Source organism: Falco punctatus, assembly GCF_963210335.1.
Source record: "Falco punctatus genome assembly, chromosome: 1".
In the NCBI taxonomy this organism is placed as follows: domain Eukaryota; kingdom Metazoa; phylum Chordata; class Aves; order Falconiformes; family Falconidae; genus Falco; species Falco punctatus.
Window position 1 is genome coordinate 54,596,271 of NC_137580.1, and position 15,358 is coordinate 54,611,628.

General features: G+C 41.0%; 1 protein-coding gene across 1 annotated transcript in view; it reads right to left on the reverse strand.

Moving 5' to 3' along the window:
- The window catches only part of APBB2 (amyloid beta precursor protein binding family B member 2), a 150,940-nt gene that overhangs the window by 109,463 nt on the left and 26,119 nt on the right, over positions 1-15,358 (reverse strand). Inside the window, exons 3-4 of the mRNA XM_080378984.1 lie at positions 14,914-15,010; positions 1,833-1,942 (exon numbers count right to left, since the gene is read on the reverse strand). Of these exons, the coding sequence (XP_080235110.1) occupies positions 1,833-1,878 (46 nt within the window). The 5' untranslated portion in view covers positions 1,879-1,942; positions 14,914-15,010. The remainder of the gene's footprint in view (positions 1-1,832; positions 1,943-14,913; positions 15,011-15,358) is intronic.

Sequence of the window (15,358 nt, forward strand, 5' to 3'; positions counted from 1 at the left end):
CTTATTATGCTAGGCACCGGGAAGTTACACAAACCATACAGTAACAAAACCAAAAAATAAAGCAAGTTTCCTGGCTTAGAAACCCTGACAGTTTAAGGAACGGGAAAACTTGGCTTAACAAAAGCATAAAGCAACCATGAAGTAGATATTTTGATATCTGTCCTCAAACAGAGTGAGCTGTGGCGCCAGCTGGTTCTGGCGCAAGTTTCAGCCCTGGCAGATGATGCGAACCGTAGCGTTACCCCAAGCAAACAACTTCACTTCTTCACTGTCTGCAACTGCTCAGACAACAGGAAAACCATCCCAAGGTCTTCTGATAAGAATTTACTGCTCATTACTTATTCTCCCTAAATAGGAATGGGAAAGACTTGAGCACCCACCTCTACAGTAGATCATTTTAAAGCTCTGAGCCTAGGCATGAGACGTGGATATCATGCACAAGAGGACATGTTTGGAGGCTAGTGTCTAGATTTGATGTCAAGTGATTCCGACAGATCAGTCTAATTCTGTACTCCTGCACTTGACAACCAGAGACCTGTCAAAACTGTAACAACCATTTACTTCCTCCATTCTAGTACAGACAATATCCCAACATCAATATCAAAAGACAAACTCTTTGAAAAACTAGTCTCTAAGTTGGCTCTGATGCACCACTTTAACAAACACCTTCATGGCATCTATGACTAATCTGCAGCAGAGACTAAACATGCTTTACCATTTCACAGGATTTAGCCTTGGGGTTAGGGAAAACCCCACAAAGTCAAGCTCTGAACACAGGACCTCACCATACAGTTCCTCACGTCTGATGGTGAAGCCACCATAGGATGTCCGGGTCCTGCTACAGTTGTAAGCTCTCACTTCAGTTTACTACTTGCATCAGCCAACACAAGTATGCGTGGAGCTGGATGCCTGAAGTGATTGAGGCTTATAAAGAAACCTTTAAAAGAACAGGAAGAATGGTACAGAAATGAGAGTTTCTTAAGCTGGCTCTGATGCCAGGAAAAGCCATGTGGGATCATGCTCTTCCATTACAGCAGAAAGAAGGGTGAATACAGAAATTAACCTGCCACAGCTTCACCTCAGCAGTCTGAGGGATCAACAGAAAGTGCACAAGAACTAGCAGCCACATGGAGTTGGGGCACTACCCCACACAGCTTTCCAGGGAAGATCACATCAGCTCATTTCACACAGCCTGCCCTGTGGAATCAGTGCAGTGTGGTGGCTGCCATCTGCACTAACATGAGAGATGTCTACTTATTCAACGGAAGGTGCAGGTAATAAATTTTAGTAGTTGCCTTTGCACTTTTACAGAAGACAACCTTCAGTAAGAGACATGTAATATAATCCAACAGGATACAATTTGGAGGAAAAAACAACGTGAATAACACTGAATTTGAGTATATAAATAATCTGGAGACGTTAGCTGCAGTTGTAAGCAATTAAAGCTGAAGAGCACAGTGACATTTTGGGATAAACTAAGTCATTTGTTAATAATTGGTATTAAAAACTTGGTATGGGAGTGAAGAGGAATAGCACCTAAACTTACTTTTGAACCCTATAATAAATGAAGTTGGAGACCTTGAACACAAAACACAGCACACTACACTAGACTTGGTCAAGTCACACCACAAGTCGCTTTTTAAAGTTCTAGAAAACACCTTTGCAGTTTAAACATAAATCAATACACTTTATCATTTGGGTGCACACATCGGAGAACTGGCATTGATTAGAGTATGTCGGCATCCTTTATAAATACTGTTGCAAAATTTATAAACTTAGTAGCCTTCAAAAGTAATAAAGCAACAAATAAATTAGACCAATTGCATACATACATGAGCTGCTTGGCCGATAGTGAGCCCCTGGGTACCGCCTGCCCATAGTGCCAGTCAGCACATTACCACACGCTGTCAGCTGCTTTCAAAGTACAGATCGAAACGCTTAACTGTGGGAGAAGAAAAAAAAAAAAAAAAAAGAAAGTGAAGATTTAGTACACAGCTGTATCTTTTTCATTAAAATGCTAATGACCCCTACAAATTTCAGGATAACTACATCTATAAATTATTCATAGTCATGTTGTCAGAGGAGATGAACTGTTGTGCTATACATGCAGCACACATTTATTAGTAGTGGTTGGCCTCCATTAATAAGCTCACATAAATTTTAAGGCACAAAGATGTCTCAGGTCGTACAGTAGCTTCTGTTGGCCCACGAGACAGACAGAACAACAAACACTGCAATAAAGAGCTTGCTTTTGCCTTCAAATACAGTTAGCCACTAGGTGAGATTTAGTAACAATGCCATCTTAAATTTTGTGAAGCAATCATTAACCAACAAGTTTATGAACAGTTTGTTATAGAAACAAAAAACTTATCCATGCTACATAATGCTGATCACCTTGAATCTGTCCCTAAAATCCAAAGTGTCTTTACAAGAATGCAGGTTATTTACTAGTGTATCAGTTTTCTTGAAGTATCAAAAACTGAAGTAAACAAGAAATGCACAGCACATCTCAGGGTCAGTTTGGAATAACAAATCACAAATCCAGAGTCTTAATTGAAATGCTACTGAACCTGTCAAATAACTAGCGTAAAATCTTTTAGTCTAAAACCAAGTTCCATTGTTTCTTTTGTTGGTTTAATACTTTGTACTAAAAATCAGCTTTCAGCTGATTTTCAGCTTTACCTTTTCCTTAGTCTATCTGAATAGCCACCATGTTCCTAGATATCTTCCAATGCACACTGCATGTCAACCACGCAATTTATAAAGATATGTTTCCTTTATTTCATTCTTTCCCTTCCTGGAAGGGTCAAAAAAAGTAGCAAATTCTGGGGAGCATTTTTCCCTGAGTCATTAAAGATTTTTACTGTCTCAGGCTGCAGCTGCAAGCACAGGCTTGCAGGTAAAGTTCTCCATTATTTCCCAAATGAGTGCTGACAAAGCACGTCCTGTTCAACTCTCCTCAATGAATGAAGTCCAGTGAATCAATGAGATGGTAGTCTTGCAACAAAAAGGAGAATTCTGTCTGTTACGATGAAAAATGAGTGGTAAACAGCAAAATTAACATCCAAACGGAAAGCCCTGCATTTCTTTTGCAGGAAAATATGGGACAGCTCCTTGCCACGGGCCAAACAGACCTTTCCAAACTTCTGTGGTGGCCTACTAATTCAACACATTACAACACTGTGCAAGGAAACCAGTTGCAGATGGTAGTTTCCCCTTTCTTATCTATAGGAATAATAAACACACACCCACCCGTATTTATTAGTAGAAAAAAATTAAAGTCTCCCCTCACCCCGCATTCATCAACATTTTTAATTCCCCCAAATACTTACGCACCAAGTTCATAATTCATAGCAGAATACAGCAGAACAGCCCTCAGCCATGCAAGGATTGAAAAAAAATGTACTAAGGGGAAACAAAAATTATAGCTGGATGACAGCATTTACAGTTCTTTTCCCTAGCTTCTGAAAGAACTGATCAGTATGTATGGAACTGAAAGATTACTCATTTTTCATAAACGTATTCTTGTCTTTCTAGAAAGCGTATACTTTTCTAAAGCGGTTGTCATACTCACTAAATTATACTGAATGTCTACACTCGGAAGCACACTATTCCTTCCCTATCTAGCAGCACAGCATTAGAGAGGGCCTTCTGTGCCATACCATAATAAAAAAAACTAACAGATATGAGCTAGAAATCCCAAACTCCACAATTATGCTCTCAAACAGCTGAATTAAACCAGAATATGGTTCTCCTAAGGAGGTGTGTCCACCATGGGAATAAACCACTCTTTGGAGAGGTCAGGTTGGACTCAAAGGTACAACCATTTTAAATACGACATTTTAAAACCACAGAAATCTCAGTAGAAAAGACAACATAAGGATGTATTTTCATTATAGCAAAAGTTTCATCAGTTACTACATAAAATGGGAACTGCAAAGATTTACAACCTGGATTAAAGCCAACTAACTAAAGTCAATTTAAAAGCAAATGCCACACAGTAAGTGAAGTTAAAATGTCCTGCAAAACAACAGTGGCACTGAATCGTATGTACCAGCAGGGACATGCCCAGATCAAGACAAACAAAGATGCTGTTTGGGTTCGGGTTTTTTTTTCCTGGGTTGTTTTTTTTTCCCCAAGAACCATCTTTGAATTGCGACCAGAATAGCCAAAGTGACCTGCCTTTTAAACACATCCATTCACCCAGGCAAATCTCGGAGGGACTCGTGAGCTTCAGCAAGCTCAGTGAACTCCTACAGAAATATAAGTGACCTTGTTGGTATCCAAATGCCAAAACTAAAGCATCTGAAAACTAGCACTTACTTTCCATATACATCCATGAGAACAGTGAACAAAATGCAAGGAGGTCTCAAATATTCCTTTTGGAAGATCCAAGTACAATATATGTACAGGTTTAGATGTCCACAACTGCACATAAATCTGAGTTAAACCTGAACGTACCTAATATGTCAGATCAGGTCTTCTTAGTATTAGTTTTTAACCCACTCATCCACATTTGTTTTGTAACAAATGTTTTTGTAGCAGCTTTCTAGGTTTTTTGATGATTATTCTACTGCAAAAATGCTTTAAATATGTTTTATAGTGATATTTACATCTTTCTAGTTACATTTAAAATTATACATACATAAATGCACATATAACTCTATGGTTTCTTTTCAAGAAGTATTTTGATTTGGCTCTCCCTGAAGATTTATTTTTTGTCCTTTCTTGATGATCTTCCCTGCTGTGTTCCAGGTGACCTGCCCCATGCTGCAAGCAATTACAGACAACCACGGAAACAAAACCTAAGCACTACCATTGCATACCTGCCACCCAGGGGAGTACCTGAAAGATCCCACTTCACCTCACGCCACATGTTTTCTTGGAGCTGTGGTGACAGAGCTACCAGCTACTCATCATCACCACACAAAATGAGGGCATAAATCATATTGCAGAGAGGCCTGCCGTGACCTTCAGCTGAAACGGTCATCTTTCTAAGCCACTTTCTTTACAGAGCTTCTTTTTAGATTTTTGTAACTGCTACACAAGAGCTTCATTTTACTTTTATTAAACTTTTGACCCTGGGGGAGGGGGGGAACCTCAAAAAAACAAACTAAATTCTGGTGCCTTTCCTTTTTCTTTAAATGAGAGAGTCAAACCAAGAGTTATGTCTGTATGGTAGGCATACAGCATCAGGTTTGCTTGAACTAATTCCATTATCTTTTGTTTGAGGACAAAGAAGGCATGGCCCAACCTCCACACTTTTAATGGACATTAAACCTTTTCTGGGTTTCACCCAAATTTATTTGTTCATGCGTGCTGCTGCTTATGAGGGTATTAAGTGGCCAGCTGACTCCTTGACCTTCCCTGGTTCTCTCCAAGAAGCATTTGCTATAAGCACGTGTGCATTCAAACACAAATATAAGTACATTCATTCTGGCTGCTATAACCTCATACAATAGGTTGCTAGCAGACCTACCCTCACATGCCCAAGAAAAACAATACCAAAAAAAGCCGCAAAAGATGTGCAAATTACCTACAGAAGTCATCCAAGTCTTACTGACTACATCATTCAACGCTCACAAGGAACAGCTACACACAGCAGGGAAGAAAAAAGATTACCGCATGACATTTCTCAAGGTATCACGACTCAAGAAATTACATTCCAGCATTCTCTGGGTGATAATTCTGACAAACAGCACAATCCCACCTTTAAAGTCTTGCTTTGAATACCAGGAAACAGCCCCGCTAGGGAATGGGTAAGAGGAATGCCTTGCACTGTTTTAAGAACACTGGGCCACAGCTCCTATGTAAAAAAGGCCCACTATAGCAAAGGGTTCAGAAATAGGCCAATGTTTAAAAAAAAAGTAAGAAACCAAAATCAGCCTATAAGGTTGGTGGATGGCCCATTTTGAGATAAGAAAGCGTATCTGTATATACACATAATTTTTGTATACATATGTACATAATTGCATATATCATGTAAATACGCTTCCCACTTTGCCTGCATGCAAAGCAGCCACTCAGAGCATCACCTGTAGGACAACAGTAGCAAAACACAATTTAAACAAGCAAGCAAAGTGCGCAGCCAGGCCATTAGGAATTTGTGCTGATGATTTCTGGATGCACATAGAGAGATGGTACATTCATTTTCTGTGCTGGGAACAGCCACTGGATGCAGACCTCCCAAGCCAAGCTGCCTACTGGAGAAAGCATAATGTTGTCTGCTAGCCAAATATTTCCTATCATTACAGGTGTGTCCTTTTTTAAGGTCATTAATGATTCGTACCCATTATTCTTCATCTAATAACTAACACCTTTTCAAAAACAGTTGTAATTTCAGGGATTTTTTTTTTTTTTTTTTTTTTTTAAATTCTCTTACACAGGAGACTCATCTGCTTTTACAGTTTCGTCTGGGAGCACTCACATCCAGGACAATGTGATTTCCCATTGCTGCCTTTGCTGAGGCAGGAAGCCGCTCTGCTTACCGAAGGACTCGCTCCACTTCATCCTGGCTCACTGGTACAGGATAAAAGCCTTCTGGGAACCGGAAGGGAAGACAACCACAGCCAAGGGGATGGCCTGCCTGCACCCCAGCCCTGCTGTGCTCTCCAGGGGTTTACCACACTTGGACCTGTCTGGGATGCAATGTAATCCAGATATCGGACATGCTCAGAGACTTGGTCCTGCCCAAAGAGCCTGGAGACTCCACCATCATCATTTCTCCTTCTAGTGAATTCACACAAAATCTTCTTTCTTGCAATCATTCTCACATGCAATTCTCTGTCCTGTATACTTTTTTGCTGCCTTCATGCCTCTCACTTTCCCCCTAGCAAGTTCCTATTTGGATGCTTTCCCTGTTATCCTTTAAGTCCTTCATGAGTGCTTTTCTTATTCTTGGTTGTCTTTTCCAGGTACTCTGTCACCTGCCTGCTTAGTTAAGGTTCCCATACACCATATGGGGACTATATGGATGTTGTTAACCACTCTGGTCTGGGGGATATATCATCAGTGTTAGTCACTCGGACAAAATGTGTGTCCCCAGTGTCCTACAGTGTCCCCAGTTCATGTCTGAGGCTTTGTCATTCTGCAGCCAGATCACACAGAGCAAGCTGAATTCAACTCAGTCACAGTCCCCTGACCCTAATCCCTGCACAGACAACACATACTTTACTTTCTAGGCAAAACACACCTGCTTTTTATATTTTTTTATTCTACATTAAATTATCTTAATGCAGAATTTTTCAACCAAACAGTAAAAGAAAGCATCAGGACATTTTATGTGCAACTATACAGTCCACATATTTTAACACAAAGAAAAACACTGCCTATAATACTGGCAGTTGAGGGGATTTGTTAAGTTAGAAGTAAGTTGCGCTCACACACAAAAAGAAAAGTTCAACATTAAGGCTGATCAGACCACTAGTGTCATGCTTTGAGCCTCTGGGGTTGCAGCAAGGTCAGGCTGTGTGCCAGAAGGAAGCCTGGCAAGCCATAGAGCTGTGTTGGAGTGCAAAGGTATTACACAATCAGAGCAATCATCACCAGGTAATGGAAATTTTCCCGTAAGGCTTGCAGTGATGCATTCTGAATCTCATTTACACCAAGATCAGTGAAAAGCATTTTTCAAAGCTGACTGTCAGGTAACAGTAATTCTAAAGAAGAAATAAGCAGCTCGTCATTTAGAGATGCCACTTTGCTTTTGTTTTCTGTGGGAAGCTTTTCAAGCACAGCTAGGTTTTCTGTTACAGCATTTCATCACTATTCCACAGTTCCCCCCTCCGTACCTTGCAGGAATGAACATGATGATGTTGCTGCTGTCCTTCCAAGAACGGATGCAAAACTTGCAAAAAAAAAAACGGAACCAGAAAACCCAGAAAAATGTTGTAATTTCTATGTTTGCCAGCTCTCAATTAATTAATGTGATGACCTACAGCTTCTCTCTCCAAACTGATATATCTGCTAAACCAAAGATGTTCGCCAGCTGTTCAGACAGAAAAACAAAAACAAAGCCACCACCTTCTTCACCTTGTTGGTATCCTCCATTAAGTACTGAAACATAATTTAAGAGAATGACTTCATTTTATTACTCAAGACACAAATTTCCAGTTTACCCACCTTGCCAGTTTACATCTAAATGATCTAATCCACACTGCCTATTGTTTCACCATTCCGCTGGATCAATAAGCACAGCAGAACCCTCCAAACTGCCAGTAGACCAGGATTTCAAGCCAAGGCTGTTTCTAACTCCTATGGTTACTAGAAAACTCTCAAAAGACAAGTTGAGCATAAGATAAAGCTGGCTTCCAGGGTGCGAGGACAGAAGAGAATTGTAAAGCAACAGAAACACACTGCACTGATACTTCTCTAACAGATCCTTCCACAGTTGTTCCACCACCAGCAGATACCTTGTATGCCTTTCCTTATTGCTGTCCTAAGCAGTCTTCACTCTTTCCATCTTGAAAGCAAAATACCAAAAGAAAATCACAACAATTCTGTACATATCTTATTACTCATTCCTCTTGTCATCAGTTTCCTATTTTTATTTAACCGAAGTGCATTATATCCCCAGTCTGCAATGCAACAGTCACAGCATTAGCTGTTGCGGCTCCTTGGGGACCCAGTGGTAGCCAATGCAGTGCGGGTTGATTTTGAAACTTCAAGGTAGAGATTCTTCTAAAAAAGTTCACCCTATCATTTATTTTTTTATATATATATATACACACACACACAGATAGATATAAAAAATACATACACAGCCCTATATTTATTATATAAATATATGGTTTATATCTAAATATATCAAGCTTTATATAAATTTGTATTTGTGTGTGTGTGTGTGTCTGCTTCTTGACCACTGGACAACCAGCTAAAATACAATTTACAGTTCACAGCAGAGGAACGACGCTGAAGCAAATGGGTACTTTAACAAAATGTTATTTTCCCTGTGGCAACGGAAGGCTGTAAGACACTAACACAGGCTTCCTCCATGCTTGATTTTGATCTCAGATGCAGTATACAAACTTCAACAGCCCAGACAAGCTGCTTCAAGTATTTTTCAGAGGCTGCAAAACCAGGAAGACTTCAGGAATGGACAATTATCAAAGCTATTGTACAGGAGCTTTGATGCACTGAGGGAAGCACAAACTGTTTACCTCATAGGAGTTAACAAGAGGGAAAATAAAGAAAGGTTCAAATAAATGGTTCAGTGGAAGCAAACTGGGAACTTCTCCTTCTGACACAGTAAGAAGGAAGGCAAAATACAAACTAAACCAAAGAGGGGAAAGTATCAGATTAGAAAAAGTAATTTCAGTTAATATGATCATTACTGATCTTGTCACAAAAGTTAGTGAAATCTGCTGGTGACACAAAATTTGGACTCTGCTGCAAAGAGAAAGACAGACTCACCTAAAGGAAAATCGGGTGCTAAGGAGCATAGTAGAAATGTAACGAAGTAACACAGAGCACAAGATCATTCACTCAGGGAATCACTAAGAAATTCTGCTGTCAGTGTTTGGCTGTGATGCAAACGTTTGGATGTGATGGAAGAAAAGAGATCCAGCTACACCAGTGAAGTACTGACCTGCTCAGAGCTTCCACGGAGATGCATGCATGGGGGAAGGCAAATACATTCTCTGGTTACAGCCTTTCCCGCAGAGCTAGGAAAACACTGACACCATCGTGCGAGGTAATGCCCAGACCTCATCTGAAACAGCCCAAAGGCATCTGGTCTCTCACACACCAGGGATTAATGGAAAACACAGGAAATTGGATGATAACCAAGGTACCAGATTTCTGTCTTCGACAAGGATATTAACGGTTTGGCTTACAGCTAAACAAAGGCTGACAGAACCAACAAAACTTTAAAGTGTAATGTTGGCACAACAAATGAGTGCATGTAAACCAGTTACTGCTAAATTTAGGCTGGAAATTACAACATACCTAACATCAATGAAAGGTAGTCCAAGAATGGCCTTCCAAAAGGGTATCAAATCATCTAACAAAATCATCTCAAAAGTTATGAATTGTGTAATATGATGGGGGTAAGCACCTGAACAGGAGGTACTTTGATGTGATTTTTTAAAAATTAAAAAAAAAACCACAAAACACACCATTGACAGTTTTTCTGTGGAATTCACTTAGAGGTTAATGAGAATCTAAATCACCACCACTGGACAAAAATCCAGCAGAGTTATAAAATGACATGGTTAGTGAATAACAAGAATATCCAGGGTACGAAGTCAAAAAAATAATAATACCCAAACAAAAAAACCCCAACAACAACCAAAAAAAAACCCACCCAAAAAATGCCACCAGATAGAAATACCCAACCCCCAAACCCAAACATCTAAGACGTGACCCTTCTAGGTACAGTTACCAAGTGCTGAATGTCTCAATTGACCATAAACCAGACAGCAGCTACAGTTCTAGTTGCATAAGCAGTAATTTCCTTTGCTGCTGAACTGAAGGAAGGACTAGAATCTTATTTATAGGAAGTAAGCAACTAATTTACATTTTTGACAAGAAAACAATTCAGCCGTCTGGGTGGGGTTCTGTTGGTTTGGCTTTGGGGTTTTTTCTTTGTTTTTTCACCACAGGGGTATGAAGGAAAAATAAATTGAAAGTCATGAGGAACTAACTCATATGGACAACAATGCTGTATTATCCAAATAAGAGTACACAAATTTCTCCTTTGTTTCCACTTTTGGCAGGTTTTATGGCAGTGCCATTTGATACAGAGTACTCTCATATAATACATCTATGGATTAAACAGTTGTTCATCAGCCATACAAAACCCCTCCGCATTTTAGTAAATGAAGAAATGTTGGAAAGAATAATTTCTACAGTATCACAGGAAAAAAATATTACTTTAAGATCAGGTAATATCAAATTTAAAAGCCAGGAGTTATGTATGTCTTTCCAGAAGGAAGCTACACAAACTACCTTTATAGCTTTATAACAAAACCTCATGATTAACGTAGCAGCATCATACTGAAATATTTCTGAAAACAGTTCAGTAGCAATTACACTGAGAATTATATTGGTGTTTCTCTCAAAGTACTTGTTTAGCCTCACCTTCCCTCAAAAACAATGGCTATAAGAGACAGCCACACCAACTAACATAGGATGTGTAGTTTTATTTAACTAAAAGAGTATTTGAGACCCATGCCTCGCATACTGAGACAAAACTCCGGTCAGTCTTTCTACATGTTGAATGATGTACAGACATGACCCACCTTGCATCTGAATCCGGTTTTATATTAGTGTCGGTCACCAAATCACTTGCATAAACAGTAGTTGTGAGACAGGCTCTCATTAGGGCTTTTTGATTCTTTCCTCGAATCTAATGAAGACATGCATTTAGAATAATATAAGCATATTCCTGGGTCCCTCCTTCCCCTTCCATTCACAACCCATCCTGTATTGACAACTGCTGCAATATAGTGTAAATTGTTCCCAAACTGACATGCCTTGTGCCGTGTTATCCTGCAATATAGCAGTGCAGTGGAAAGGATTCTCAGCATTCAAAAAGAATGATCTATTAACTGAGTCACAAGTCAAGATATGGTTCGTTATCTGCAGTTATCATATAAGAGTTCCACTTTCTTGACGAAAGAACTTAATTCTTAGAAAAAAACAGTTTTTTAAATAATTAAATGTCTGTCAGAATAATCAGAATAGTTTCATGTTGTTCCTGATGCTTCCTAATCCTGAGCCATGAATAATCACATTAAATATTGCAATCGTCTATTAAAAAAGCAATTTTATTTAACATTTTCTGAAATATGATTAATTTCTACCTCATGATACCATTTTCGATTTTTTGACAAATAAGATGAGTCTGGGGACAATAAACTACCAGCTCAAGACAAACAACCAGCTAAGATTCAGTTATTTCTTTTCAGGTTTCTCCTCTCCACAACACCCTCCCCCAAGGCAAGAGCTGTGTCCTTGGTTTGCAAGGACAATTGCTATCAGTATAGCAAGAACTTAATTTCTTTTTGAAAGTGTGATATACTAAGGTAGTAAAAAAGGCCGAACCGTGTCCTACACTACCCAGTACTACATCTTCTGCTGCTGTTACCAGTGGCAAAAGGTGATGATGAAGGATGACAGCACTGGGAGCAGAAGCACAGGCTATTCCATTTACCTGCTGCAATTTGAGAAGTTCCTCCAGGGTTTCCTTCACAACCTATTACTATTATTAACCAAATCAGGCACCAGAGAATTAGCCTGATCTTGTGAATCACATCTTGCACAAACAAGCAGCTAGTCTCTCCAGTCTTAAGCAACCATAAGGTAGCAACAACCTTCTGATAGCCTCTGCTGAGCCACAGAGAGGGATGCAGCACGCTAATGAGGAGCTACCATGGAGGTACTGCAACCGTATTTGCCAAGCAACAAGTACAATACATGATCTCAGCACCAAAACAGGCTGAATTGAGGTCAGTTAGAATGAGACCCATTAAACTGATTTCCTATAGGCTCCTTACAAGGTATCGCACAATTTGTGTCTTTTGGGCCACACTTAGACCTGAAGTTCAGGTTCAACCAACCTCATTGCTTTGTAGCCAACAGTTTTAAATGACTCTTAGTAAGAAACTGTTTAACCGAGAAGGGCTCACCAATGCAGAGGGTTCACCAATACAAGTATATCCTGAGGTGAGAGCAACCATGGGTTTTCCACTGGTCTATGAAACAAGTTGTTGATTCTGGTTCAACTCCTAACAGAGAGACACACACACTACAGAAATTACTGTCTCAGCAGAAATACTGCAACAGCCATGAAAATTCTTATTAGCAGCAGAGATCCCACTGGGGTGTGGCGGAAGGTGCTGATATGGTCTGAAGGACAACCCTGAGCTAATGGGGCATCCACGCAGTTTGTATCTTGGCATGGACTTCCACCTTCAAAATGTACTCTGTAGACATGTTAAACATGTTAATTCAGTGAAATCTGGAAAAGAGTTAGTCAATGATACAGCACCTGTGATCTCAGAGACAACGGGGTTAGCACTGATTCCACTGTGAGCATAACACCCATGCCTTGTCTGCAAGGCTTGCTGAAAGACTCTGAAAAGCAGCAATAGCTGCTCAGGCAGTTGAACCCACACCAACTCTATTACCTCCAAAACCCACAGCTAACACAAAATGAGTAACCTTTCCTTTTAATTTGAAAGTCTAGGATCTGGCAAGCTGTATCTGCCCTGAGCAGCTGGGGTGAGGAGTTTCAACTGCATTAAACAATGACTGAAGCCCTACTCCCCTCAGCTTGGCATCAAAGCAGTCTGCCATGAGAATGCTGATTAAAGATTAGCAAGGATGGCCTCACAAAGCTGCCTGCAAGAAACCTAGCTAACGCCAGGCCAATGGCTGCACCATGCCCTGGCAGAGTGCTTCCTGACAGTGGAACAGAGGCTAGCCAGGCATCATGCAGCAAGGAATTCATCTAAAGATGCTTTGATGGACAGGCCTTTGAGGGAACCAGACATGGCTGAAAAAAGGAATAAGATGAATGAGGGTGACTGGTCCTATTAAGGTGAAGGTCCCCAACCCAACAGCTTCTTCCCCAAGGAAGAGACTGGAATCTTATTTAAAGAGAAATTATGAAACTCCTTTACTGATACATAAAATTTCTCAGGACAGCAAGAGCACTTACAGACTACTTCAGTAAGAAATATTTCACCACAGTGTAGCTTTATGGAGGGGGGTGCAGGCTGACAAACCCAAAAAACCTCTGAAATTTTTCAGGATGGGAAGTCCTTTGTAAATAAGGAACTCTCTGGGAAAAACAACATGCAGCACGAGAGATCATTTTCTAAATCATTGCCTCAGCTAGGTAGCAGCATTTATCTCCTCTCTACATTTTAACTAACCAGCTAAAGAGGAAACTCACAGGCTAAGAGTCTGCAGCTGTGCACCCCACAAGTAAAGCAAGAACTTGAGGCATGCACAAGATCTGCATAGTAGCTACAAGGCTGGCATACATCTGAAAGCTCTACCAGCTCATCTCCACCAGTTAGGACTGTATAAAATAACACCCTTAACAGGATCACAGCAAAAGCCCAGAAAAGCGCTGGCTGCATGTCAGGAAGGTGGAACAGCAATCCTGATGGGGAAACTTCCTGCCTCTGGCAGCAAACAGTGCAGTTCCTCCCCAGGGCTCTGCCAGTGCAGCACAGGCAAACCTACAGGCATGCTTAGCCCAAACCTTCCAGCTAACAGCACTTTCTTTGTGGGTACACAACACCAGACTTCTCACATATCTTATTTCCAAAGATGAGAAGCCCCCTGGCTTGCCAGGTACTGGGAAGTATGTCCCCAGCCTGTAAGGTCACATGAGAAGGAAGGGAAAGCCACAGCAGCAGATGCTGCTGGGGAGCGTGCCACCAGATGATTCCCCCACACAGATAGCCTCAGCTGGTGCCACAAAGCAGCTGCTGCTGTGGGCCTCCCTCCCACTCCAAGACCCACACAGAACCACTTCAACACACTGCAGGAGACTGCACTTCTGCACAGAACACTGAAATCCAACACGGGTGTCCTCATTAACAGACAGTATTACTGACACCACAATGGAACAGCACTACCGTCAAACACCTCTGCTGCATACTGCCTTTTCTCACGAGGTGGCAGAGTAAGTTGTAGCAGTTTGTTGTACAAACACAGCTAATCTGCAAGAATGGATAAACCAAGAACTTCTCTTGCTGGAGTACAGAAGAGCTGCAGCAACTTTGTTAACAAACATCATGATAAAAAAATAATATAAACGCTGCATAGAAATATGGGTACCTCCAGTCTCTATGCTGGGAGAAGTCCAAGACCTCAGTGTTTGCAATGTGGGCCAAAAGAAGTGCAGAAAGAGGCACCCCCCAGCCCATAGGATCCCCAGACATGGAGCAGGTTACTTACTCTCCCCAGCTCGTTGGTGGAAAGCCTGTACCAGAGCACCAAGTTCTGGAGTCCTGGGCGCCAGCACCCCCTCAGGTCGCTACAGAAATCAGGCAAGCTGCAAAACAAAAACAAGTCATGTATTACAGCTTTCATTTATGAAGAGTCAAGGAGGGATTAATGAACACCCCTGAGCTCACAAAGGTGCAGGTTGCAGGCTACCAGAAGAAACCTACACAGCTACCTTCTGTGGCAGGGGGAGCCAGCAAGCCGGCGGGAGTCTGGGAATCAGATGAGCACAACTGACTAACCCAAAAAGGCACCTTCCATTTAAATCCTTAAAAACCATCTGCATTCAACAACACACACACAGGAGAAGTACAAGCAGAACAGAGGATCCCTATATTACAGAGCAGGGATCTTCCCACAGCAGGTAGGTGCTGCAAGCTGCTGTTAGACTATGACA